General features: G+C 45.2%; 1 protein-coding gene across 1 annotated transcript in view; it reads right to left on the bottom strand.

Moving 5' to 3' along the window:
* The window catches only part of Ctnnbl1 (catenin beta like 1), a 155535-nt gene that overhangs the window by 87722 nt on the left and 40876 nt on the right, over positions 1-26937 (bottom strand). The window contains exons 3-5 of the mRNA XM_060382923.1: positions 24934-25040; positions 15821-15962; positions 4774-4869 (exon numbers count right to left, since the gene is read on the bottom strand). Of these exons, the coding sequence (XP_060238906.1) occupies positions 4774-4869; positions 15821-15962; positions 24934-25040 (345 nt within the window). The remainder of the gene's footprint in view (positions 1-4773; positions 4870-15820; positions 15963-24933; positions 25041-26937) is intronic.

The following is a 26937-nucleotide window of genomic DNA, read 5'->3' on the forward strand; positions in this document are numbered from 1 at the left end:
GCGGGGACGGTAGCAGTGAGCAACTCGCTTAGATCCTAGAGCAGAGTGGATATGGATGATGGGTGTCTGGCTGGAGGAAAGCCTTTTTTTCTTGTTACAGAAATCTAACTTCTAACAGGCAGACTTTTTAAGCTTGCAAAGTGTGAAACTCGATGTTTAGTTGGGTTAGATGCAATTTTATCTGATTGCAGGAGGGCTGAGAGCAGTCAAAATACATTTAGCTCAGAAAACCCTTAGAAAAGTATTTGTATTATGCATGGCTCTGGAGTCATCTAGTAAGGAGCGCAAATTAGCATTCTGGCTGCTTCCCCAGCCCTCAGGCCTACCTTCAATTTTCTGGACCTGTGACCAAGTCTGAAACTAAAAACAAATCCTGCTCGGGGATTAAAGCACCAGCCAGAACAACCCTGGCCTTGGAAATGAGGACTGAGGCCTGGCATTTTCTGATAAGTCTCTGGTTATTTCTGCTTGTTAGCAGGTCCCCAAACAGCAGGTCTCACTCAGACAACGTTTGAGGGCATGATCAGACATTTTTTTCCACTTGACCAAAGAGGAAGGATGTAAGAAAAGAGAAGGAAATAAGGAACCAGGCAGATGAGAGGGTATGAAGAGGATTCCCTCTCTACCTGGCCCACTCTATAACACTCAAGGGCCAGATTAGAGTTCTTCCACCCACTAGGAGTTTCAGAAATGTCATGTTTAAAAAAAAAAAAAATAACCCCCGAACATATGGAATCTTGATCAAATAAGTTTTGAATGTCATAATGCTAAAAGCAGGCCTACTGTCATCTCTTGAGAAATGGGCCTCCAGTCCTGCCCTCCCACTCCCCACCCACAGCTGCCTGTGGGGTTGTTCTGAACATCTAGACAGACACTTGCCAGTCCCCTGCCTATAGGCTGTCCATGCAGACAGTCTCGCAGCAGCCTATAGGATGCAGAACTGCTCCCCCACATCTGAGTGCACTTACCAGGTGGCCCCTCTCATTCTCCCTGAGGCAAGCCCATTCTCACCTTAGTCTGCCCTGTCCTACCCTGCTCATGGCCATTCTGAATGGCAGGCCCAGAACTCGGGCCTCTCTGGAGAGGCAGATCTAACCTGACCTCCAGGCACTCAACTCACGCCATTCCATTTTCATTCCCTGCATGGCCATGAACACTGTGGGTGGTTTAACTGTTTCCTCATGTCTTGTTTCACCCCCTGAAAGCAGAGACTCCAGTCTTACTGAGAGCTACAAGTACTGTTTCAAGGATCAAGAGCAACTCAGCATGCAGTGAGTATCACATGAACGAAGACCTGAGGAGCTTTGTTTGGGGCAACAGAGAGAAAGGAGAGAATATGAATGGAGGCAAGAAGGACAGGATACAGAGGTTTACATGGCTTGGCTACACCTGAGCAGCACAAATCAAATGGCAAACCAGTCCAAGGCAGATCACAGTGAGCTGAGGACTGACGGCGGGCGTGTGGGTGTGGAATGGGCATGGAAGGGAGCCCCTGGCTCTCCACATCAAGGCCACACTTGTGAAAGTCCAAGGCAGCTACTCTTTAGCCTGCTCTGATATCAGCTCTCTGCACAAGCTGTAACAATGGCCCCAGATATGATCAGTCCTACTCTTCACCCCACGGAGCCTGCCTTCTCAATATCCTGTCCCATATCCTCACTACTGGTGTTTCTTTTAAACGAAACCTCCATCTTTTAATGTCTTATTTAGACCCATAGCATCCAAATATTTATAAATAATTACTCAAAATACTTTCTGAAATATTTTGAACTGAAAAATGTTAAAGTTCAACAAACATCCACAAACATGTCACCGTGTGGCAGATGATGCTTATCACCGTCACCTGACATTTGCAAAGTGCTGGGTCTCCACCAGTCCTGGAAAATGGCCAGTAAGTAGTGGATGTTTCTAAAGATCTCTAACTAACTCACTGACTCACGTCTATACTGTGTGACAGACATGAACGTTAGACACCTCCACTGTACAGACAAAATGCGGCATGAAAGATAAGGCAGCTTTCCCAGGGCACACAGTGAGAGGCAGAGCTGCAGTCCCGACCAGTCTCCCAGAGGAATCACAAGTTGGGAAAGACAAGCTGGTCCATACAAGCTATAATCCAATGTGGTACGTTCCCAGGGACAAATTCTGCTGAGGAGAAGAGATGGGAAATTTCCAGGAAAGAGCCGAGGCTAGAGGAGGCTTGAAGGGATGACGTGGAGAGTCCCAGAAAGCCCAAGGAGGCAGTCACTGCAGGCCATGTGCTGCCTGGTCATTGCTCTCAGGAGTCTGTGGAGGGGTTAGCCAGGGAGTTCTCACCAATGCAATAAACCTCACATCTACGGTCTCCAGAGAAGTCCATCTTCTAGGCTCCTAAACCGCTTTGTTCCAAAGCACAAATACTCCCTTCGTGTATACAGAACAACAATGAATGTGTTCCAAAATTTTAAACCCAAAAGATTCTCAAGAATGCCAGGATAGCACTTTCCTCACAAATGTGGTACTCTATTGCTGGGGACTTCCAACTGGGAAAAAGACCAAGGCAATAACTGCAAACTGCACACCACAATAAATCCTGCCATGTGCCCTCTAGCCTCTGCTCCAGTGATTCCAGGCTTCCAATACTGGCCCCAAATTAAAACTATGAAGATAACTCAACCCTTGTAATATGAGAATACTTATCAAACGTCTTCCTCAATGTGGCACAAGGGCAAGATAAATGGAAGCCCACTCTCTGGCTCTGCTTACTGATATTTACTGATGGCTTCTCAGTGCTAGTAGACAGGCAAAAAAATATATTGGACTCCAGAATGCCCAGTGTTTGTGATTCACAAAAGCCCCACCAGGATAAAGCCATAAGAGTCAAAGTCTTAAAATAATATAATCATAAAAAATCACAAACAAACAGGAAATCCTGCACAGCAGCTACCTAATGGCTCCCAAGCCTGAGGACGAACTGTTTCCTTCCAGACAGACAATAAAATCTGCGAGACGCAGTCTTTGTTGGTGGGCTTGGCAACACGAAGACACAGAGGGGGCTTTTGTGTGAGCTGCTGCTTCTGTGTAGGTTCACAGTATCTGCCTGGCTAGCTGTTCCTCTCTCATCTTCTCCATTCACACAGGCAAAGGACGGTAATTAAAACCAGCCCAGGGACTAGGCAGGAAGGCACACACAGGGCCACCGTAATTAACCCCTGGAAGGTAAGTCTGCACAAATGACACTGTGGGGACACAGTGCAGGAAGGAATGCCACAGCCTTCTTACAAATGTTCCTCAAAACAAAAGGCCACCCTGGCAGAATCCCTCTTCTGTACAGTGGTTCCAAGGGAAAAAAAAAAAAAAAAAAAAGGTCTCAAAGCCCATGAAAGTGGCAGCTCACTCCAGGAAGGAGCCTGAGGGGCCTGAAAGGAAAACAGCCACAGACATTGTCACACTGGCCGTGCAGGGCCCTGCTGGACTTCAGCCAGGCTCCGAGACTGCCCTTCATCTCCAGTGGGTTCACCACCCCTCCACTTACACCACATCAGCAGTGAGCTCGATGTGGGGAAGAGCCAGTGTTGAGAACCTTAAGCAAAGGGGTAGGGTGTACTGCAGGGGCGGCTCCTTAGGCGCTGAGATTCCCAGTCCTGCTACCCTCATTCCAAAGTCAGGGTAGGGCCAAGAGGCAGCTTCATGACACCTGTACCTACCTAAGTGGCTTCGATGGGTTCTAAGACATTACAGACTGCACAGAAAGCAGCACTTGCCAACATTCTCATCAGAGAGAAGAGGCAGGGGAAGGTAAAAGATGAAAAGAGAGGACCAGAGTCCAGAGAAGTGAGTGTACTGAGTTCCCATCAGAATTAGGGTAAGAGGCTAGACCAGATCCTCCTACACCACTGGCTAGCTGTGGTGACTTTTCAATCTGGAGCCCTCCCTCAACACAGGTAGGGATCAGAACATACAGGCTTTTGCTTCAGTGGACACAGGCCTGGCTGAGGACCCAGCAGGAGGAGTCTCTGGGCTTCCTCACATGTCAAGACAGGACCTGTGGGACAGGCGCTACCCTGGCGCTGCCTGGATAACAGTTGAGGAAATGAGTGAAGTCTGAGGCTTTGCCTTGGTGTCACAATATGGTAATGCAAGACTTTAATTCAAACCCAAAGGAAGCAAAGGCAGACGGAGAGCCTTGAGTTCAGATCTCTGTGAATCTGAGTCTACAAATCAAGTTCCAGGCTAGACTACACAGTGAGACCCTATCACAGACTAAGTAAGACATGGGTAAGTGATAGAGTTCTCACCTACAAGAGATCTCAGATTTGCTCTTGTGTTTTTAACATTCTCTCAGTTTCCCTGATGACCCATCTTGTGAAAACAAGTAGCAGCGTCCATCCTTATCGCAATTATAAAACTCAAGACAGAAAGCAAACATCTGTGAGATCTCTTCATCAAAAGATTAGTAGCAGCCCAGTGAGTAAGGGCACAACACAGCATTAAAGAGGGAGAACACAGAAATACTGTTCTACCTTTCTTGGGCCCCAGCTTCCAGGATGTAGAAAGGAATGAGCAGGGCTAAGAAAACAAGAACTAAGTGCCTAGCCCTTAGTTAATAGGTGCTGGGCTCCTCTAGTCTCCCTCACAGTCCCACAGAAGAAAGCACCCCACCAACTGCATTTCTGCTCTCACTTGTTCCGTCCAGCCTCAACCCGGAACTCCTGGGCCACCACTCACACACAGTGGCAAGGATAAGGTCAACGCTGTCACAGTTCCATGAAACCCCAGGCATGAGACACTTACCAGAGCATCGATGAGAACTTCGGCCCCTTCTTCGCTCTCATGGAGGGTATCTATGTCTGTCAGCTCCTGAAGCAGATCGACCACAGCTATAGACACATGTGATGAGTGTTAAGGATATCCCAAGAACACTGAGGCCCTGCTGACATCTTGTTCAGATTTTTGGCTCCCCTTGGGTCACCAACCACTTCCTCATTAACACACGCTGGCTTCACCACCACCCTTTCTCCCTCAGTGGGAATGCAGCTGAACTGATTCACTTAAAAGCTTAGCTTTCAGGTCTACTGCATTTTCATAATTTCTCAGCTTTAAACAGATCACCTAGGGAAGCTGCATTTCCAGCATCTTTACCCTTATTTCATAACTTCAGCTCCCGAGACACAGCATGACTGGACCTGCCTGGCACAGCGCACCAGCAAAAGCAGGAGAGGTGACTGACTACCAGGGGGTCTTCAGAGACCAGGGCGGGACAAAATTGCTGGGAAATAAGCCGAGTACAGTGGTGCATGCCTGTAATCCCAGCACTCAAGAGGCAGAGGCACATGAATCTCTGTGAGTTCTCAGCCAGCCTGGTCTACGAAGCAAGTCCAGGACAGCCAAGGCTATACAGAGAAATCCTGACTCAGGAAAAACAAAAACAAAAACAAACAAACAAAAAAAAACTGCTGAGAAATATAAAGAAAAGGGTTTCCACGGGGCAGCCCTGGGCCCCAGCCGCACTCCTTCGATCCACACAAAGGTGAGCAACGGGGCTGAAAAATGTGAAGTGCTTAGGAGTGCATCCTGTTCTTGCACAGGACCCAAGTTTGGTTCCCAGCACCAACACTGAGTAAGTCACAAGTGCCTGTAACTCCAGCTCCGTCGACTCCAGTGTATTCCTCTGGCTTCCACACATACGTGTCCCTCCCCCACAGACATAATTAAAGTAATTTTTTAAAATGTGTGCAATGGAATCAAAACGTGAACAAAGAAGAGAAAGAGAATGAAGTATAAGCAAAAGGAAACATGAAGAAAGGAAAAAACAAAACAAAACATGATTCTTGAAACTAGAAGGCCGAAAACTAGGCTTTCTTTCCCTACTAAAAATGAACATCTGTCTATCTGTTTCTCTTATTTTGCTCACACAATCTGCATTTCCTGAATGCTGTACCAAAAAGTGGGAAAAGCAAATCCATTCATTATACTGGTCCTCAGTCTCCTCTGTGAAAAGATAATCAGAGAAATTTTAAATCACATAGTGGAGGCAGTAAGTAACATGTATCAAACAAGAATACAGACTGTGAATTGTATCTACCCTTTCCAGACCCAGCACGTTAGGAAAGAAAAAGACACAAAGACACTGGTTGGGATGGGGAGGGCTGGAGAGATGGCTCGGTGGTTAAGAACACTCACTTGGCTGCTCTTTCACAGGACCCACATGACAGCTCACAATTGTCTGTAACTCCAGTTCCAGGGGAACCAACGCCCTCACATAGATAAATATGCAAGCAAAAACACCAATACATATAAAATAAAAATTAAAAAAAAAAAAACACCAAAAAAACACTGGTCAGAAACCAGACAAGTAGAAGGATGGGGCCATACAAGACAGGAAGCAAAACCACAGGAACAAAAGCACAGGTGCTGGAATTCACAAATCACAGAAGAGGAGAGAGCAGAGGATGAGAGGAAACGTTCTAATTTAGTAATTTAGTGAGGAAAACGCTGCGTAAGTGGGCTGGATAGAGTGGCTCACTGGGTAAGAGCATTTGCTATACAGTCATAAGAATCTGAGTTCAGAACCTAGTGCCCACATAAAAAGCCAGAGACAGGAGGATCACAGGGCTTGCTGGCCACCAGCTCCAGCTTAAGTAAAAGACCCTGAATCTTAGGAACAAGGGAAGCGGGATAGAGAAGGATACCCAACATCCTCCTGTGGCCTCCATGATTGAACATACAGGCACAGACACGCACATGGACATACACACACAGCACTACCACATACACATAAATCTTATTTATTAATGAAGTTAGAAGAACAATTTGTGTGTGTGTGTGTGTGTGTGTGTGTGTGTGTGTATGTGTGTGTTTTAAGACAGGGTTTCTTTGTATAGCCCTGGCTATACTAGTACTCTTTCTGCAGACCAGGCTGGACTCAAGCTCACAGAGATCCGCCTGCCTCTGCCTCCCAAGTGTTGAAAATTAAAGGCCTGCACTACTACCACTTCGTAATTTTTTAAAAAACAGAAAGAAAACACAGTGAAGAGGCAAGCTAGAGCCTATGTGGGACACAATGGCATGTTTTGAGAGCTGGGGTCAGGGTGCACAGATGGTGGGGAAGGGTAGGAGCCAGGGCTGAAAGAGGTGGCCTGCTCCACAGCTGCAACTCACAGAGAGCGCAGAATTAGAGACAAGGTGAAGCTGGTGGAGCCAGGACAGTTGCACCAGCAACAGAACGACAAATAGAAGAGGCAGGACACACTGATAAGAGTGGAAGAAGTGCTGACTGCTAACTGAGGATTTTATGAACACCTTTTGCTGAGAGAGGAAAACAAAAAACAAAAACTGGAGGTTTACTGACTAGATGACCGTCATGAATAAGTAATTAAACTTTTTATGTCTCTTTTCCTCTTAAAGGTGATATTTACCCAAACCACAAACGTGCTACAGACAGGATAATGAGCTTCAAGGTCTTTGGACAAAAATCTTTTACATTTTAAAAATGAAGTAACCAGAAAGATGTTGACATAAAAGACCATGGGTCATACTTGACATACAGTAAATGCAAATAAAGGCATTTCAATTAAATTTTTTAAAAGCGAACAAGTCAACGCGTAGAAACCCAGTGCTACCCTGCAACCAGGAATTAGTAGTTTGAACTCTGTGAAAGCGGAAACAGTCACCATCATAAAGCCACCATTTTAAACTTCATGATTGGATCAGGGGCCAGGTACTGAGGTCTCACAACAGTGTTCCACAGTAAAGTGGGATCCTCATTTCACAGACCAGAAAAAAGTGTAGAGTGATCATCACACCCATAGCTGAAAGAGCTAAGGGAGCATGCTGGGTCATGGTGTCTGATCCCAGCCATAACACCATGTCACACAATTCAAACAAGACTAAATCAAGTAGACTCTGCTTTACTGACATTTCTGCAATCACAGGAAATAAAGACCTACTGTTTATTTCTGCCATAAATTATTAAAAGTCTTAGGAAAAAGGATAAAATGTTAATAACTTCTCATCTAAGGAACTCCCACACTTAAACTCTCTTAAAAAGTTCTTATGTATGATAAGCCATTCCAGGCTTACTTAATATGCACAGCAGCTTCTAGCTAGCATCTACCCACGCATCCATTCACCCATCCCTCTATTCATCCCCAACCCATCCTTTCCTCCCTCCCTCCATTAGCCTACCCACCCTTTCATCTATTACCTACCCACCTGCTCCATCTATCTACTGATCTATCCACCCCCAAGCCATCCATCCACCCATCCCTCTATCCATCCACCAACCTTCTCACCCTTCCCTCCCCCAGTCCCATCCTTACCCACCCCTCCATTCATCTACTGATCATTTTATCCACCCACCAACCCTACATCCATCCACTGATTGTTCTATCCACCAGATCTTTCCATCCACTCACTGAAACCTTCATTCATCTATGGTCACCTGTCTATAGGATAAGGATCTGAATCAGGTGTGCAATAAACAGAAGCATGAATGATTGCTTACTAATTAGTATGCATAATTATTCATAAAACAGACTTAGGACAAAGTAGATTATAGACGGTCACCAACTTACAACGGTTTGATTTTTGATATGCTGCCTTTACAGATGTGTGAAAGGATATGCAGTCAGTGGAAACCACACTTAGACTTTGGGATTTTGAGCTTCTCCACACTATTAACGGGCCATACAATATTCTGCCTGATGCTGGGCAGCAAGCATGAGCCACATGAGAGTGAATGCCCCATATTCCACCTATATTCTCTTGCTAGACTACATGTGGTAGCCTAGAGGTACTACAGACACTTTTGTCTTAAGATAGTTCAACTTGGTGATGGGTTTATCGTATCTAGCTAGGTGACAGATGAGTCACCAAAAGTTCAAGGGTAGGGATCATTACATACTCATCTTTGTTTTGATGAGCGGAATGGTCTGATAATTAATACGAGCCACGTAATCTTGCACAAGGCCCTCTATTTCCTTATGTCTTAGCTTCCTCAGCTGCAAAACGTGGGTAATCATCTCTGTCCGGCTCATGTCCCTGTGTAGCTATAAGGGACAGAAGAAACCACATCTACTGAGGTCTCCCCATAGAACCCAGAGCCATTACTGCGGACTAAAACTAGCATGGTATGGCCTCCACACTGGGTCACACTGGGTTGGAAGACCTAACGTTTATTTTGCTTCTAAAATCTTTGCGGCTTATTTTACTTATCTTTGCTTAGTCCACACCATGTGCCAATGTATCTCATGAAACCTAGGACTTAAGTGGGAAAATTGATAATAGGGGTAATTTTACATGGGAACCCAACGACTTTACCAAGAAAAGTCATTTCATATAATGCTCTAGTATGTTATTTTCCTGGCTTGCTTTCCTGCTTCTTTTGAGAATAAGCTATTCATCAGATCTACCAAACATCTTGTCTGATCCACCACTGATTTTATAGAAATCCTCAACTTGCCCAAAATAACATTTCAGAAGCCAATAAAGAGCCCATAATTGTGACTATCAACTCCTAGGGAAAGTGATAAAACCACAAGAAGGAAAGTCATGTGAAGACCAGAAATAGGAACAAGAGCCAGCAAGATGGACAAAGAGCATTATTCCACAGGCAGACACTGAGCACTGAGTTCTAATACAGGCAGACACTGAGCACTGAGTTCTAATACAGGCAGACACTGGGCACTGAGTTCTACCACAGACAGACACTAGGCATGGGTGATGGGCTTCTCAACTGCACAAGGGAAAAGCTCTCCCATCTAAGTATAATAGGAAAGCAGAGAGCCTCTCTCTCTGAGGATGACTAAGGTACAGTTAGCCTTTTTTGTCATGTTGAGTAAAAGGGCCACCCCACTTGCTCCCCCTGAATCTACCCACTCCAATATATTTATACAACAGTGAAGTGGAAAAGACCAGCTGGCCATGGACAGCCCCTAACACAGAGGCTTTTGGACAAGAATGGTATTTACTTCTGTTGTGTGTTTTGGCTGTAGATATTTGGTTTGGGGCCTGATCTTCCTTAGTATTGGTACAAAAACTGTTAATCTTATTAACATCCATAGAGATGTGTTCACAAGGAACAAAGTTATTGAAGAAGAAGAATGAGATGCATTGAACAGACGGCTTTTTAAAAGTCATTTAAAAAAGACAAACCAGTATAGATTCGAAGGATACATGTGATTTAATGCAGCAAATGTGCTTTTCTTTAATAAAAATGTTTCTGTTTTCTTTGAGGGCAGGGTAGTGATTAGATACTGCTGAATTAATGCAGACGGATTTCAAAACTCAGACAACATAGTTCTCTCCTTTGAAAGCAGCAGCACAAACTCCCCAAGACAGGATCTGGATTCTTAAATTTATATTGATGCTACATCAAACTATATGGAGAGTGTATACTCAGTCAACACTGAGTACCTACTAAATACCCACAGGCACCACACACACCACAGAGGAAATGTACAAAGCAAGCCGCCACCCCTTGACCTTTTGAAGGCATAGGCCGCCTCAAACAAGATCAAAAGTTATGTTAAGACAGCTCTATTTTTCCAAATTGTCACTTAAGCTCTTCTAAACATGTTCTTTACAACATATTAACTGACTCCAGAAACAAGCGTGGCTTATCAGTAGGCATTATCTAGAAGTCAGGTGACACACAAAGAAAATAAGACAACCTTTTTGGTTGCAGTTTTGAGTCTGGAAGTATCAGGCTTCAAAAACAAAAGCTCAAGATATGCATGTCTTGTTAGACAGCACTTGGAGGAGAGCAGCGAAGCAAGAACCGGCTCCCTCCCAGTCCAATTAGAAAAAAAGGCCCCTTGGCAGCTTAAACCTTCCCAGTCCGGTTCTTGCTCATTAATGCTGGGTCTGTAACACAAGGCACCCTAGACTACAGTGCACACCCTCTGGGATAATGCGGTGTCTCAGTCAGTTGCTTCCACTTTAGCATTCCCAGACCAAACTGCTCAAGTTCAATTGATCCCTGTTGGTCTAAGAAAAACAAGTCCGCTCCTTTTCCAAATCCCCACAGTAACTCTTCACAAAACAGCAAGGACAACTCCATATGTTCTCGGGCTTGCTAAAGTCCGAGTAAATACTTGGAAAACAGGGGTAAATACTTAGAAAACAGCATTAATTGCCACCCCCTAAAGCTGGCCCCTACAAAAAGGAGCCATCCCATTGCCAGCAGAGAAACACTAACAAGTTTCCCCCTCCCCACACATCCAGTTGATGTCACAATGAGACCTGTTTTTCCCCCCTTCTAGAATCCCAGGAGCAGGGGAGGGGGCAGAAGGGATAAATTCCGTTTAGATGGCCTGATCCTTCTTATTAAAGGAAAACGCACTTTGCTGCAGAGCAGGAGGCACAGTTACCTTCCTTCCTTCTTTCTAAATAAAGAAATTTATGGCCCTGGTATCCTGATACATTTGTAATGACTACAGGCCTGCAAGATGGGAAGAACAGCAGTTCCCACTGCCCAGGTAGAAAACACTGAAACAAACCTGAGCTGCCCTCATCCCCATCCATCAATCTCTAACCCCCAGTTCCTGAGCAGCCCCAAGCCGGGGATGATGCTCCCCTCCCCAGAGCTCCAAGGGCACCTCCCTACATACAGAGGCAGTAATCTGGGTGTTCTACCCTTAGCCACTGTGGCTGTCTCTTGCTTCCTAGTAGTGCGCAACATACTTACCATATAACGGGAGAACCCGAGAGGAGCCAAGTCTGAACCCGAGAGGAGCCAAGTCTACCAAAGAGACTTCAGCTAGGTCTCACTGACTGAGCACTCGATTGAGAACATGGCAAAGGTCACAAATACGGGATACTTACAAATCTGCTGCTACAATGATTGTTTCAAAACAATTTTAGCAGAAGGGGTGACCAGCTACCATCTGTGGTTTCACTGTTTTACTTTCTCCTTGTTTTATTTCTCTTATTCCTTAAGACAAATTAAGGCTTACACCAGGCCATAACCAAACTGAGAAAACTATCTTTCACATCTTTGCTTTTATTTTTCTGTAGAAACACTGCACATGCTTCACACCCAGTGAAGTGGGTGTATGTGAGAGAGATTGGCATTCTGAACATGCTCAAATAATTTATGTTATAGGGTATTATTTAAAATGCACTATTTTGAGAGGGCATTTGGTCGCACCTCATGCTTCCTCTAAACACATTTAAAGTGGCCCTTCCTGCCCTGTAAGGTGGGTCCCCTCCTCTCCTCACAGACCAGAGTTGCACTCTGTATCCAGCCTCTGGGAGGAGGAGGGGGGTGAAGGCGCAGACAGCTGACAGGCCCTCACCAGCAGCAGTGGTGCGGAGAGCCGGGCTCAACGCTGCAGCGGCTTCTCACGGTTGAAAGGACTGAAGGACGAGACACAAGCTGTTGCCTCACATCCGACGCCTCTTAAGGTTACAACAAACCAGATTCAGATCCAATTAAAATCCCCATCATTTATGTTTCCTCTGAGAAAGGACAAAGCAAAGATGACCTATGCTCGCTGGGAACACAACCAGCCATGTATGGTCCTGGGTGATAAATGAAGAGTTAAAAAAAGATTAAAAATTGAAGTCATGACAGCCATGAAATTGTTTATTCATGGTAAGGTGTTGCAGGCAGTTACAGCTGTACAACAGTAAATTGTTAACAACCGTTTCCTGAAGAATTTCCATTATAGATCACAGATAAGACAAGAAGCAGTGATCACCCTCTGATGCAGACAGTATGTTAGTTACGAGTCAGGAGGGCCTCCCCTTTCCCGAAATCACTTTCAAGAAAACTCGTACTTTGAAAGGATGACATTTACCCTAATTGCTGCATCTAATTAAAATTAAGGTAATTAAAAATATTTCAAATGCACTTTAAATGTGATGTAGGGCATAATTAAAAATCAGGTTTTAAAAAATATCATTAGGGCTGTGGGGTAAGGGCTGGCAGAAAGAAAGGGGAAGAACAGCTCAGCTCTGGGGAAACAGGAAGGAAATGGCAGTCTGTCAACGACATTATAGGGAGATGCAGTTTTCCCTTTTTAAAGACCAGGACGCACCAACTTGAACATCTGTGCCCTTGCCTTTCCCCAGAATGCGGATGTCGAGCAGCGCTGCTCTTGTCAGTCTTCTCCCCAGCAGGAACGGCCAGTGAATCAGAAATGTCAGCAGCTTGCAGCACGGCTGCTGATGTTTTGAGTTAGCGGGAAGAGAAGAGAGAGAGCCGAGTTTCCAGAAACAAAATAAGGAATTTCTGTCTTAACATGCAAAGTGACAGGTGACTAAGCAACTCTGTCAAGGGCATAGGAAATCCCGCTGAGGAGGTACCAGGTATGCTACAGGGAACACAAGGGCAGGGACATCAAGTGCCAGCCCTGACCGACGGTTAGCAGTCCGACAGGGTTCAATCTCCAGAACTCACACCAAAAAACTGGTGCAGTGGAGTGCACCTGAAATCTTAATGATGGCAGGAGGAAAAGCAGTGAAAAGCAGAGCGCTAGCCATTTGCAGGCCACCTAGCCTGGCTTATATGGTGAAGTTCCAGGCCAATAAGAGACCTGTTGACCTTGATTTTGTAACAAACCTACTTTATTTAGGGTTGTTAAATGGTTCTACCTCCCCTCCAACTCCCCAACACCAGGCAGGAGGAAAAGAAGGTTAGTGGGGACAGGAGATGGAGTTCTCTCTGCTACTTCCCACTGGGTAGGGTAAAATGATTCTTTTGGGGAAAATCTCAATATCAGTCGTCCAGAAGTCCAGGTAACCAGCAAATCAGCAAACAGCAAATGCAGCAGCAAGACGAACTAGCAGCAAGCAGTCCTCCAAGCAGCCACACCTTCTTCCTCTGAGCTGTCATATTTATACCCCTCAAAGTCCTCAGAATTCAACTAATATCACCTGGCAAAGACCATGCTCCACATGAGGCACTTAGCAGGTTCAGACAAACGAAAACCCCCAACTTGGAATTTTAACAAAAACATGTTTACGTATCATAAACCAAAATGTTCACAACACTGACCCTTTCTCAAACCAAAGATGGAAGGTGCCCGAGGACCGTCCCTGAGGTTGTCCTCTGACCTCCACAAACGCACTACGATCTGTCTGCTCCTACATACATGTGAATACACATGCACATATAAAAACAGTATTAAATGACAAATGAATCAACAAGGCAGTAGGCTGAGTCTGGTGGGACTCCGCTCTACTACTCAATATGTAAACCACAAATCACACTACAGTGCTCACTCACTGAACCTCTCCTTGAGTAGGCCAGCCTTGTGTCAGGGACCTATAACAGACTGAACAAATGTTTATACCCCAGTCCCCAAATCCTCTGTTGAAACCTAATTTCAAGTGTGATAATACTTGGAGACAGGGACTTCGAGAAGTGAAGAGGCCAGAGGTAAGATCAGTGTCCTTATAAAGAGACTTGGCAAGCTCCTCATCCTCTCACCGTGAGAGGACACAGCAAGAAAATGGCTTCCTGGAATAGATACCAGCATTACCAGAGCCTTGCTGGACTGTCCAAAACCAGAACTACAGGAAACAATTCTTTTAGTCATTTATGAGCCACTGGTCCACAGTGCTTTGTAACAGCAACCCAAGCTGCCTAACAGAATACCCAGCATGCTTATGGGCGAATGCTCCCAGAGCACCTGAGCAGCGGTGCTGCCAAGGCGCAGCACTGAGCTCACATACCTTACAGCACTCTGAGTGCCTATGAATGAACTTCTTACTCAGAAGCCAGCTGACCTGGAACCCCACAGCAAATTCTGGCAGTCATCAACCCTGGGAGGGGCCAAGCCACTCTTAACAAGAACAGCACACGAAGCATCAGAAATGTCTTAAGATTGCCCTTCAAGAAGCACATTAAAACCATTCACTGATTTATTCCTGTGAGAACTGTCAGGAAAGAGCAGAATCAGACATGCTTTCAGGAGAGAGCTTCCCAGAAAGATGAAAATCACATGAAGCAAGGGCAGACTTCCCGTGAACACCACATAAGCAGACTCACTCCATTTGCCTCTTACCTTTGGAAATCTGTAGTTTACACAGAGCTGTGTAACGACATAACCCCATGCACGGCGCATAAGATACCTGCACTGCAGTGACTGCACACATGACAGCAGAGACAAAGCATGAAAGTCATGACGCACATTTTGTTACACGGAACATTGCTGAGTGCCTACTGTGCACCAGGAGCTGTGTGTGACAAGATAATGTCCCTGATTTCCTCACTAACACTAAGGGACAAGGTTGTTAACTCTAGCTTTACAAGCGAAAATGCCAAATTTTATTGAAAATGAGCCCAGGAATCAAGCCATCTCGTCTGCTTAGGTCTAATGCCCACTCAACAAATAGAAAGTAATATTTACTGGGCCTCGACACCAGTCTTCTTTAAGGAACTAGGAAATAGTAGTGGACAAAGCAGACAAGCTTCCCTATCCTCTGGACATCCCGACAAGCATTCTGCCACGGTTCACTGCCTCCTCCAGCCTCAATCCACAGAGCCATCTGTTAGCAGAATGATGTCTACATCAACACATTCAAATCTGTCTGGCCCTGCCTCAGGAAGGAGCCTCCAAATTCTGATCTGGAAAACTGTTGCTGCTGGTGTATGGTCGGTGTGTTCTAGCCCTAGCAGAGACTAAGGCAATTAAAGATCTACCCGAGGCATGTTCTAAAGAGAAGGTAGGGACTTTGAGATGAGTGAAAAGCAGTGTGCATTTCAGGATGGGGGAGAATTAGAACAGACCCAGAGCAGCAGACGTGACAGCACCCGTCAGCAGAGACCAGCAGGCGTAGAGAGTAAACAGCTCTCCCGCATCAGCCTTCCGCCCACACAGATCTGAAGGATATCTGTATTATCGTGGCCTAGCAAGCCGAGAAGTGACTGCACAGCACTCAGCTCCACTAGAAGGTGGTACAGGTCAGGCATGGTGGCCACCACATGCATCTCCTGAATGATGTCATTGAGGTCCAGCTCGGATTCCATGAACCTAGAAGGGGAGAACAGGACAGGGTCACTGACAGGCAAGGGCTACTCCTGGCATGTGAGAGCAAACAGCAGCACAATCTAGCCTGACAAATCTGTCAAAATGTCTACAACAGACCAACCAAGAAGTACACTCATCCAGACATCACACTGTCACACAATTTCCTTGGGAAATCGATTTCCTCATTACAAAAATCAATCTTGGATTCAGATCTCATTACAGGGGTCCCCTTACGCCTACAGCCACAGCTGCCTTTTAAGGCCCTCGAAGCATTCTGCAACAATAAATGATCTGCCTTCTAGTCCTATGGATTAGCTACCATTACCCCTTGGGGTGTAATTCACTCTGGGGCCCTGGACTGGCTGTGCCCTAATCCAAAGAGGGTTTCTTTTACTCCCCTTCAGATCAAGAGCCAACTATTTTCCTCAGTCACCCAAAGGAAGAGACGGAGACCCTGCAGCCTCCCAGCAGCCACCCTCTCCCTTCCCATACCTCTGGTGAGATGAGAGACAGGTCACAGTTCAGACTGATCTAGTATCTGACATTCTGCAATCACTGCTCCTGTCACTCACATGTCTACTCTGAACCTCCTCACAAACCTCTTTCTAGACACAGGGAACATTTACTCCCTCTGCCTGCCCTCCTGAGGACTAAGGCATGTCTGGATGAACAGAACAGGGATGTTTGTTCCCAGAGGCAAATGAGCTAACACAAGTACAGCTCCCGAACAATGCCTGACCCAGAGTGACTGAGAGGACATGGGGATGTGTCCAGGCTCCAGAGCTCAGTGGCCTAGGCTTTAACCTAGCTCAGTTGCTTTTCTGCTGTCTCTCTGTCTCATTTTCTTCATCTGTAAGTGGGACAATAATGGTACCCATCCCAGAGGGCGCTGCCGAATAAGAGCCAAAATATAGGAGTTACTTCGAGTAACTCCTAAGAAGCAGGAAGAGCCTGCATTCACTGCGTCTGTGCTGGGCTACTGCTGGCACTCTGCGTCCAGCTGCTAATCTGTAATGGAAGCTTTGGAAAAAAAAGGACTCTAGTGTTTGCATCCTATATCCACAAATGTCTCACTAAGTGAAAGCTACAAAAAAAAAAAAGACATAACCAGGACCTGTGGGAGCCAGGAGGATTCAGACACTGGAGTCTAGAATCCATATAGTCCTAGAGACTATACTTTGTTAAAACACCCATAGTTGATAGCCCTTTGCCATTGTTTTCTTAAACACTTTTTCCCCCCAGTTTTCAAGACAGGGTTTCTCTGTGCTATGTAGACCAGGCTGGCCTCGAACTCACAGAGATCTGCCTGCTTCTGCCTCCCCAAGTGCTGGGATTACAGGCATGCACTACTGTGCCTGACACATATATATTTTATAATTATAAAATATCACTTTTCACAGAAGACTGGGAAAAGAAAGGCGAACCGTGTAAAAGTATACCGAGGTCATCCATAATCCTCTGAACCAGAAATAACCATAAGTGATATTCCAGTGTGTTTGGGTCATTTTCCTCAATTCTTAGCCTTTCATCCACAAAGCAAACCTCTGGTCTATGCTCAATCGTACTGCTGCTGTTAATACTAGCTAAACAACCTTTTACAACAGAAAGAGCCAATTTCTGACAAAGTGCTGTTGAATGGTCGTGCTCCTTCTCCCAAGAAGCCCCCGACTGATCACAACATTCTCCCCTGTGCTGAGCCTGGCCCTGGCTTCCAAATCCTTCTCCAGACAGTGCTCCAAGAGGGGACTGCCAATCAATCAAGAGTGCGTGGGAGACTGTTTATCTGAAATTCCCGTTGTAAATCATCCATTTTAAACAGCTGCATGGTATACTCGCCCGTGGTGGTGTGTGGTAATTTATTGAGAGAATCCCCTTTCTCAGGCACTCAGAGAGCTTCCATTTCCGCCCCCTCAGAAAAAACCAAATGGCATATAGCTGTGCACATCCACGGTCACTGGGTGGAGGAAACTCCCAGGAAGGAATAAACTCTGTGTTTGAGGGCTGTCCTCGCTTCCCCTCTTCCCCAGCAGCAGTAGCTCCTCAAAACTGCCTCTAGTGCAAGACAGCAATGAACGCACTTCAGACATTTTGCATTTCTGATTTTAAAAGTTATGGTTAACATTTTTCTGTTTACTATTTCCGTTTATCCTTTGCCCATTTTTAAAAGCAGGGTCTCACCTTATTTTCTGATTTATAAAATGGTCTCCATACTAAGGAAATTAATCTCCGTCACACTAGAAAAAAGAAACCCAAACAAAAACAAAGAAACAAACAAAAAAACTAAGAGGAAACTACCTTTTAATACATATGCTATCCTTTTTTGACATGTTGGTATTTATTTATTTACTTACTTATTTATTTATTTAGTCATCTATTGGCATAAAAGCTTTCAAATACCCAGTTTTGCCTTTCCCAACTCTATTCCACATGTATATTGGTGAAGTTTTTCTATGGGAAGGTCAGATACTTTATATCTTACGAAATTTATTTTAACATGCTATTTTAACAAGGTCAACTTTATTTTCTATGAATGTTTGGCCTGCTGCCACAACTCCATAATCTACTCTTGCCCTCACATCTGAAGAAATGTCATCTATCACACACTAAACTATGATGCATATTTCCATCTGTTTCTAGGCTTTCCACTCTGTCTCACTGATCTATTTACACACTCTGGAGCCTCCACATTCCCACACTGCTGCTTTCATCTTCTGCTGTAAAACAGGCCTTGTTATTCTTTGCAGTTAAACTGTCTTGCCTACTCTTACCTGCTTATTATTCAAAGTAAGTTCTATAATTACTTTATCTATATTTCCCAAAATCACTTTTAAAGGCTCCTTCTTCTGTGCTTGCAAACGATCATGTTTTTAGACCTCTGATCCCATTCAGAATCACGGACCTGGCTTGTACAGGACTGTATGGAGGGCTTGTACAGGGCTGTATGGAGGGCTTGTACAGGACTGTATGGAGGGCTTGTACAGGGCTGTATGGAGGGCTTGTACAGGGCTGGGAGTCCAAGTCCAGCGGCAGAGCACTTGCCTGGCACACAGAAGGCCCAGGTTCAATACCCAGCACTGCAAAAGGACAAGAAAATTGCACTGGTGTCAAGCATCAATGTGTGGGGTCAGCTGGGTGGCCTCAAAGAAGCAGGAAGTGCAGAGGGGACCTGCTGAGGCAATGCGCCGGCTCACTCACTAGTGAGCACAGGAACTACCACAGGGCCTAGGAGAGGAAGGAACGAAGGCAAGCGCTGCCACAGCATGACTGCATGGAGCCTGCTTAAGAGAAGACAGGATAGAGTTCACATGCTGACCAGACGACCCTGGAGCTTTGTGGCATCTGCTACACAGCTGTACTTCAGGGGACAGGAACTGATTCTGGGGAGTAACCAAGACTCCAAGGAGACCCATACCCTCTCACCTGAGAAAAGTAATAAAATTCTCTCTCATTCTTAGGAATCTTACAAATTAGAATTGCCAAAAGATGGAATAGGATTCTTTGCAAAGTTAGGTCACTGTCACTGGGAATGATTAAAAAAACAAAAACAAACAAAAAAACACCAGCCCACCATAGTGGCACACACCTTTAATCTCAACACTTGGGAGGAGAGGCAGAATCTTGGTGAGTTCAAGATCAGTTTGACCTACACAGTGAGTTCCAGGCCAGCCAGGGCTGCATTGTTAGACTTTCCTCAAACACAAAATAAAACATCCCACAATGTGTCTTAGTACATTCCGGCAATCCCAGCACTGAGGAGGATCACAAGTTCAAGACTACTTTGGTTATACAGTGAGTTCAAGAGCAGCCTCAGCTGTGTCTCAAAACCTTGTCTGAAAAACCAAAAGCTGGGGCATAACCCAGTACTGGACAGCTCGCCTTAGGTGCAGTGTCCTGGTTCCCACTCTTAGTACCTCTAAATATATAAACAAACAAGCAGACAGAACAGATGCCGAGGCTTAGAGTGACAGGCTGTTCCTCTCATTCCAACTTTGTAATTCTTTGGAATATTGATATTAGCCCTAAACTTGTAAGATTTCGAAGGTCAGAACACTATTCAAACAAAACAACCAGCAGAGAAGCAAACTGTAAGGACATGACAAAAAGTCCTCCAGTGCTACCTGGGTATGCGACATAGTGGAAAATGCTTGGACTTAGGGAAGACTGGCCTGGGTGTAACTTTGAGCAGTGTTCCGACAAGCATTCACCCAGCCCACACAGGTGCCAGTCACTGGCTGAGGTTCAGAGAACGTAACACACAAAAAAAATCGGCCCAGTGTCTCAGAGCTCCCAGCCTGCCATGGATGCAAGCCATCATTACTGAGAAGCGTTAAAGGACGCCCAGTGCTACCCAAGAGGCAGTATGCTCAAAGACACATTAATGACTTATCTCTAAATCTTGATTTTCTTATCTTCCTGGTTGAAGGATAGTGAGGATTTAAAGACTGAATACATACAAAGTACCTAATAATATCACTGGCACACAGCAGCTGCCTGAGTCTGTTATGTTATGTTATGTTATAAAAAGACAATTCTCTTCTGTTTCTGCTGACCACGTACAGCCCACTCACTTAGAGCACACACTACTATTTGCAGATGGCTGTCTTCAGGGAGCCAGCACAGCTTCAGCAACACATGACTCGTAGCCAGGGTAAGGGTCAGGTGAGAGGCGATGGGAAAGCAATAGAGCAACATATTAAAAACAGTAACCAGGCAGAGATGGGGTCACGGACTCCATCTGACAGGACAGAAAATGTTCTCCTAGTCTGCCCATGCTCATTTGCTTCAGACAAGCAAGATGTTCTCCCTCAACAATGAGAGTGAATATTAACAAATGACCCTGGTGCTCAAAAACACAGGACTACAAAACCTGACAAGTCTGAGATGCAGCAGTCACACTAGCAGCAGAGGGACCATGACAATAATTCCACCCAATTAAAATAGCTGTTCTCAAGGGGCGGTCCCATGATGTGGCCACAGGCAATAGGAGATCCTTAGGGAAGGAGGGAATTCACCAGAGTACACACCACGGGGTTTTCCCAAGGTCCACATAACAAGTGATCTCATCCATTGTCCCTCTCTCGCACATACGCATGCATGTGTGTCTGTGTGCATATTTGCACACAGTGTGCACAAATGAGCATTGTCCAGACTATTGTGCACACTTGTGTGCATACACAGAGGCTCTCAGGTGTCCTGATCTGTCCCTCTCCATGAAACTCCTCTGAGGGTCTCACAAAATGTGAGCTAGGCTGGTGGCCTCAATGCCCAGTGGTCCTCCTGTATCCACCTCCCAAAGTGCTGGTGTTATAGGCACATGTGCAGGCCTTTCAGGGGGCACTAGGGATTTGAACTCAGGTCTTCATACTTACACAACAAGTGCTCCTATCCATTGAGCTAGCTCCCCAACACCTAGATCGTTATCTTGATGGCTAGTAGAATACAAGCTTGCATGTCCTCATGTTTGCTACAATCTTCTAAGAAAAGCACTTTAGGCTACTCTCATTTGAGTGCAAAGGGGCCATGAGACCAAAAAAGGCTGTGAATCAGCATACTAAATGATTCCGTCCCTGCAAAAATGAAGAGCAGAGCTAGGGACTTACTACAGAAGCCATGGGCTCGGAGCGGTGTTTGAGAGAAGGATCACAGCGCCAAGCCAGGCTGTGGGTGGAGGGCTGCCGGCTGAATCTGAACCACAGCCAAATGAAGAACAGCATTTGGGAGGAAGCGATCAAAACGACACTCCCATGTACAGGAAAATAAATTTGAATGTTTCTGATCTCAACTGGAAAGTCTCATTCAAATACGCAGGAACAATTTTCATCTTAATTGCCCCTCGATGATCTGGAGAATTACAGAAGACACTGTGCTAGCAGAACTCAAGGTTAAAGCACAAGACAGTTTCCTAACTGCTTTTTGCCTCAACAAAAAAAGTTCTTTATGTATAATTTCAATTTTTATTTGTTCAAGTTTTAAACTAAAATAGCACATGAACTTTTTTCTGAATGGAAAACACTGTTTAAAGAACATAAGCCTCTTTCTGAAAAGCAGCTTATCGACGGCACCACCAGAGACTAGTGGTACCAAAGGAGAGATGGCAGCCGTGGCTGCCTTGACTATCACAACTCTTAATCACAGAACAATGGTTACCAAGTGCACAAAGGCAATGGTGCCATTCCAGGCACAAGTCGGATCTCACATTTTCAGTGCTATCAACCTGCAGCACAGTTTCCCCCTGAGGGTTCTTGGCTTCCATGCCACGGGGCTATAATAAAGAAGACAAAAAGATTGCACAGGAGCTCTCGTGATTACTGAGCGCCTGGAGCCTGGCAGGTACTGCACCAATGCTACAGGAACAAACATCATACAAAGCAAGAACCCAACATAGAGAAACATGGAAACAAACAGCAGAGGTGTTAAAGAATGGCCGTGTCTACTGTTAGAATGTGGGAAGGAAATGCAGCTGAAGGGAGAATAAGAGGATAGAGCAGGTAACTTGGAGTAGCTTTCAAAGATTACAACTGCATGGCCTTCAGTCTGGGCATTCCATGTTTGGTTTCTATACAAAGGCATATACACAAGGAGATCTACCCAGCACTGTTTATGAAAGCCAATGCTTAAACTAATCTAAACTGCTAGAGATGGCTCAGCAGTTAAGAACACTGGAGGACCAAGAGCCAATTCCCAGCACCCACATGGTGGCTCCCAACCATCTGTTACACCAGTTCCAAAGGATCCAACGCCCATTGGTACCAGGCACACATGTGGTACACAGAGATAGATGCAGGCAAAACACTCAGATAGATGAAATAAAATTTGAAAACTTGATTTGTTTTGGTTTGGTTTGGTTTTTTGAGACAGAGTTTCTCTGTGTAGCCTTGGCTGTCCTAGACTTGCTTTGTAGACTTCTGCCTCTGCCTCCAAGAGTGCTGGGATTACAGGTATGTGTCACTGTGCCTGGCTAAATTTAAAAACATTTAAATAACCTAAAGCCCATCAATACAAAAATAACTGAATACATCACAGAATTTCCTAACCATGAAATAATATGGACTAGCCAAAAACAAAAAGCAAATACACAGGCACTAACAGGAAAACACTTTCTGTTATATAACCCCAAATTTGTGTCGGCTAAATCTTTGTGTAGTTTAATACAGAGTATAGTAAACAGTCTAAAGGGATCTTCACAGAGTCCATCACAAGGTCAGCGGTAGGGACTGCAGTGGCAGTAGGGTCAGTACAGTGAAGGAACTTCATTTCTTACTCTACTTTTTACAATAGCATCAGTCTGAGTGGTACTTGTGCACTTAAACACACTCCTCCCCACCACACACACACGCGAACCGCTTCTGTTTGGTGGAAGCACAATGACAGAGATAACGCAGGTGCTAGGAAGCCGAGCTGTGATCTAGCTACTGTCACAGAGGGCTGGTTTGTCCCTGCTGCCTCTTCATCCACAGGAAAGGGAAAAGTGTGTCACGCTACCTCCCAGGCCTGCTCTGAAGATTCTGCCCTCCAGCATCATGGATTTTGTGTTTTCTCTCTATCTCTCCTGCTTCTCATCTTCTCAAGTGTGTGTGTGTGTGTGTGTGTGTGTGCACTAATGCAGCTGTCTATACATGTATAAGAGTGTCTCTACATGTAGACACACATTCCATGGTGCACATGAAGAGATCAAAACACAACCTCATGCTGTCCTCATCCTCTGCCTTGTTTGAGATGGTCTCTTATTCTCTGCAGTGCACATCAGGACAGCTGGCCCGGGATGCTCAGGGGATTTCTTGTTTCTGTGGCAAACACTTTACCCTCCGAGCTATCTCACCAGTCCTACTTTTTACTCTATGCTAGTTGCACGCCTAACACAAGGCCCAACCCAAATACTACCTTTCTTGTGAGGTCCTCAACAAAGCATTTGCTCCTTCTTCCCCTATACTCCCATAGCATTCAACTTACATCTCTACCTGTGTATTTCTTTCTACCTCACATTAATAGTCAGTCTCCCTAGTAACCTACAAACTTGAGTGCAAAGATCCTACCATCCAATTCTTAATTGCCTCAGGGCTTTGGGCCTATTAAAATTCATTAAACCATTTATCTGGGAAGGGAGAAAGACAGGGAAGAAAACAGAGATTTAGAACTCTAAAATCTATACAAATCTTTAATCCTTTTTAATTGGGATTCAAGATTGAAAGACCCCAGATCCCATACTATGGCACCTCACAGTAAAACACATATCAGGAGCATCTACTGGGTAGCAGAGACTCGAGCTAGCCAAGCTTCTCACTTAATCTTCCCAACATCCCGGTGGCCTTACATAAAAGAAACACCTGAGGCTAAGAAAGACCACTTAAAATCATTTAAGATCACACACTTGCACATCTATCTGACCCCTAAGCTTGTGACATTTTCCCTGTAATAAAGCGTTCACCTGGCAGCCATGGATGGTGTCTTGGGACACTGCAAGAATGATGCAGGAAAGAGTTAAAAAAGTACGGCTGTTCTTTGGGAAGCCTGCTTACAAGGCTGACCCAGAGCTGGTGGCTGGGGAGCTGGCTTCTGAGCCATTCCCTGAGTGCTAAGGGTACTCAGCCAGCCACAGCTGCTTCCTTTCTGGAAGTCTAGAATTGTGATTCCAGTTGTCAAGAGAATTCAGATCTGACCAGTCCTTCTCAACTCAACCTCCCAGGACACTGGTGCAGTTCACCACGGAAGACACAGTGTTGTCTGCTCTCAGAGGAGAACAGGAGGCCTGGACACAGATCTCTCTAGACTCAAGATCTGCATTTCTCCCAGACAACACCTCTGTGAACTCCTGCCATAACAAACCACAGCCCCCACTGACTCCAAGGCCTGTGTGTCCTTCCTGGGACATTCCAAACATGCAGGCCACACTGGGATTCCTGATCAAGTCACAAAAAGCCAACAAAGCAAACAACAAATTCATATTAGAAAACAGGCGGCAGTGGAGGAGCCTTACTTCTCCGGGTTGTCTGGAAACTTGATCCGCAGCTCCTGGTTTTTGTATGATCGCTTTTCAAATGTGAGGATCATCTTCTTCACTGAGCTTTCGTCCAGCGGTTCCTCCTGGAAGAAGAATAAGACTTTCAGTGTGCAGAGGTCTCATATTCACAACTGCTCCTGTGGGCTCAATGCACAGCACACATTTTTCCTCCCCTAGAACGACAGTGAGGGGCTTCATCCTGGGTATCATGTCTAATGTCCTGCCTCTACCCCAGGAAGCTCTGTCTCGAGCAGTAATGACTCATCCAACAAAGGTTTCTCAGGTACACTGTGGATGCTAAGTAAGCAACGGCGCTGGGTACTTCCAGTCAACGTTTATCTCATCCTTCTCCTTTGATGCACAGGCAAGAAAGGGTCAGAAACGAAGAAGAATGTGCTTAAGATCAAACCCAAGTCAGTGTCAGATGTCCCTAGTCTCTTCCTCACACCAGAGGTCACAAACTAGTCTGTAGGCTGAAGCTGCTCCACTGTCTGTCTGTGAGCACCCTGCAAGCCTGTGGGCAGCTGGGAGCTATTCCACTGCTTCACATTGTCACGATTCTGTGCCTGGTCTCATTAACTATGGAGAAAAGTCAGACAAGTAGTTAACCCTGAGCCAGATGTGGTACTGAGGTAAGAAGATCATGAGATTGAAGGCATCTTGGCTACATGGACAAGAGAAAGGAGGGAGGGAAGGAGGGAGGGAGGGAGGGAGGGAGGGAGGGAGGGAGGGAGGGAGGGAGGGAGGGAGGGAGGAAGGAAGGTAGGTTGGCTGGTTGGACATGATACCACATCCTATAATCTCAACACTCAGATAAAGACAGTGGGATTGCCACAAATCTAAGGTCCAGCCTGGTCTATACTATAAATTCTAGGTCAGCCACCATTACCTAGGTAGATTCTGTCTCAAAATAAATAAATAAATATTAACTATAAAAAAATTAAGCATTTTTGGTAACCTTGTTCAGAGGAAGCATTTGGAAACTAGTAGCACAGAGTTGTCTGGCTTCATATACTTCAGAGATGGCTAGAAAAGTAAATGAACTGGCTATTACACATTGAGGGGCTAGAGAAAGGGCTCAGAGGTTAAGAGTTACCACTCTTCAGAGATCCTGAGTTCAGTTCCCAGCTCCCACACCAAGTGGCTCATACCATCTGTAAGTTTAGTTTCAGGGGATCCAAGGCCCTCTACTGGCCTCGACCGACACCCATGCATGCACACAGGAGTATTCAGGAACATACATAAATAAAAATAAATCCTTTTAAAGCTTTGGATCATTTCTTTTCTCCCTCCCCCCAATAATCTGATTTCAGAAATTAGAAATTTTAGAAATGTTGTATCTTTGGTTCACTTTCCAGTTTAAATTAATGTGCAGCAACGCACCATGCCTCTCTAACACTTTCCCAACTCCCAGCTTCTCTGCTCTGTAGTAATGGCCATAACTCACGCCTAAAAGCAATAAAGAAACTGCTTTTAGGAGAACTTGAAATAGATCCTTTTGGAAAGCACTGAATCACCCTATAATTCTGTAAGGACTCAGAAATGCTGGCTATTATTTTATTATGAAATCTCAATGTTCTTCCTATATTGGGTTTTAAGTGGGAGAAACCTATACATTCATTTTGAACATGATGCATTTCTCAGATTTTATCGACTCCAGGATCTGGAAGTGCTCGGCTGGGCCCTCACCCTTCCCCAGGTCTACAGTCCTAGAGGGCCTCCCCAATTTGGTGAAAACCGAAGTCATTGTCTGGCTTGGTTAGGACTCAGAGCCTAGGTTCCCTCCATACTAACCACACAGAAACAAAACTTTACTAATAAGTTCCTTAAACCTTCAGCAAATCTAGCTCATGCCTCCTCACTTACCTCTCCTAAATGCATCTATTTGGAGTCTAGAATCAAATCCCAAATCCTTCACCTGGCCTACTACAGAAGGAAAGTCTGGAAGGACCTGACCCCGCTAACTGCTCCAACTTCAAA

The sequence above is a fragment of the Meriones unguiculatus genome, chromosome 4 (assembly GCF_030254825.1).
Source record: "Meriones unguiculatus strain TT.TT164.6M chromosome 4, Bangor_MerUng_6.1, whole genome shotgun sequence".
NCBI lineage: Eukaryota > Metazoa > Chordata > Mammalia > Rodentia > Muridae > Meriones > Meriones unguiculatus.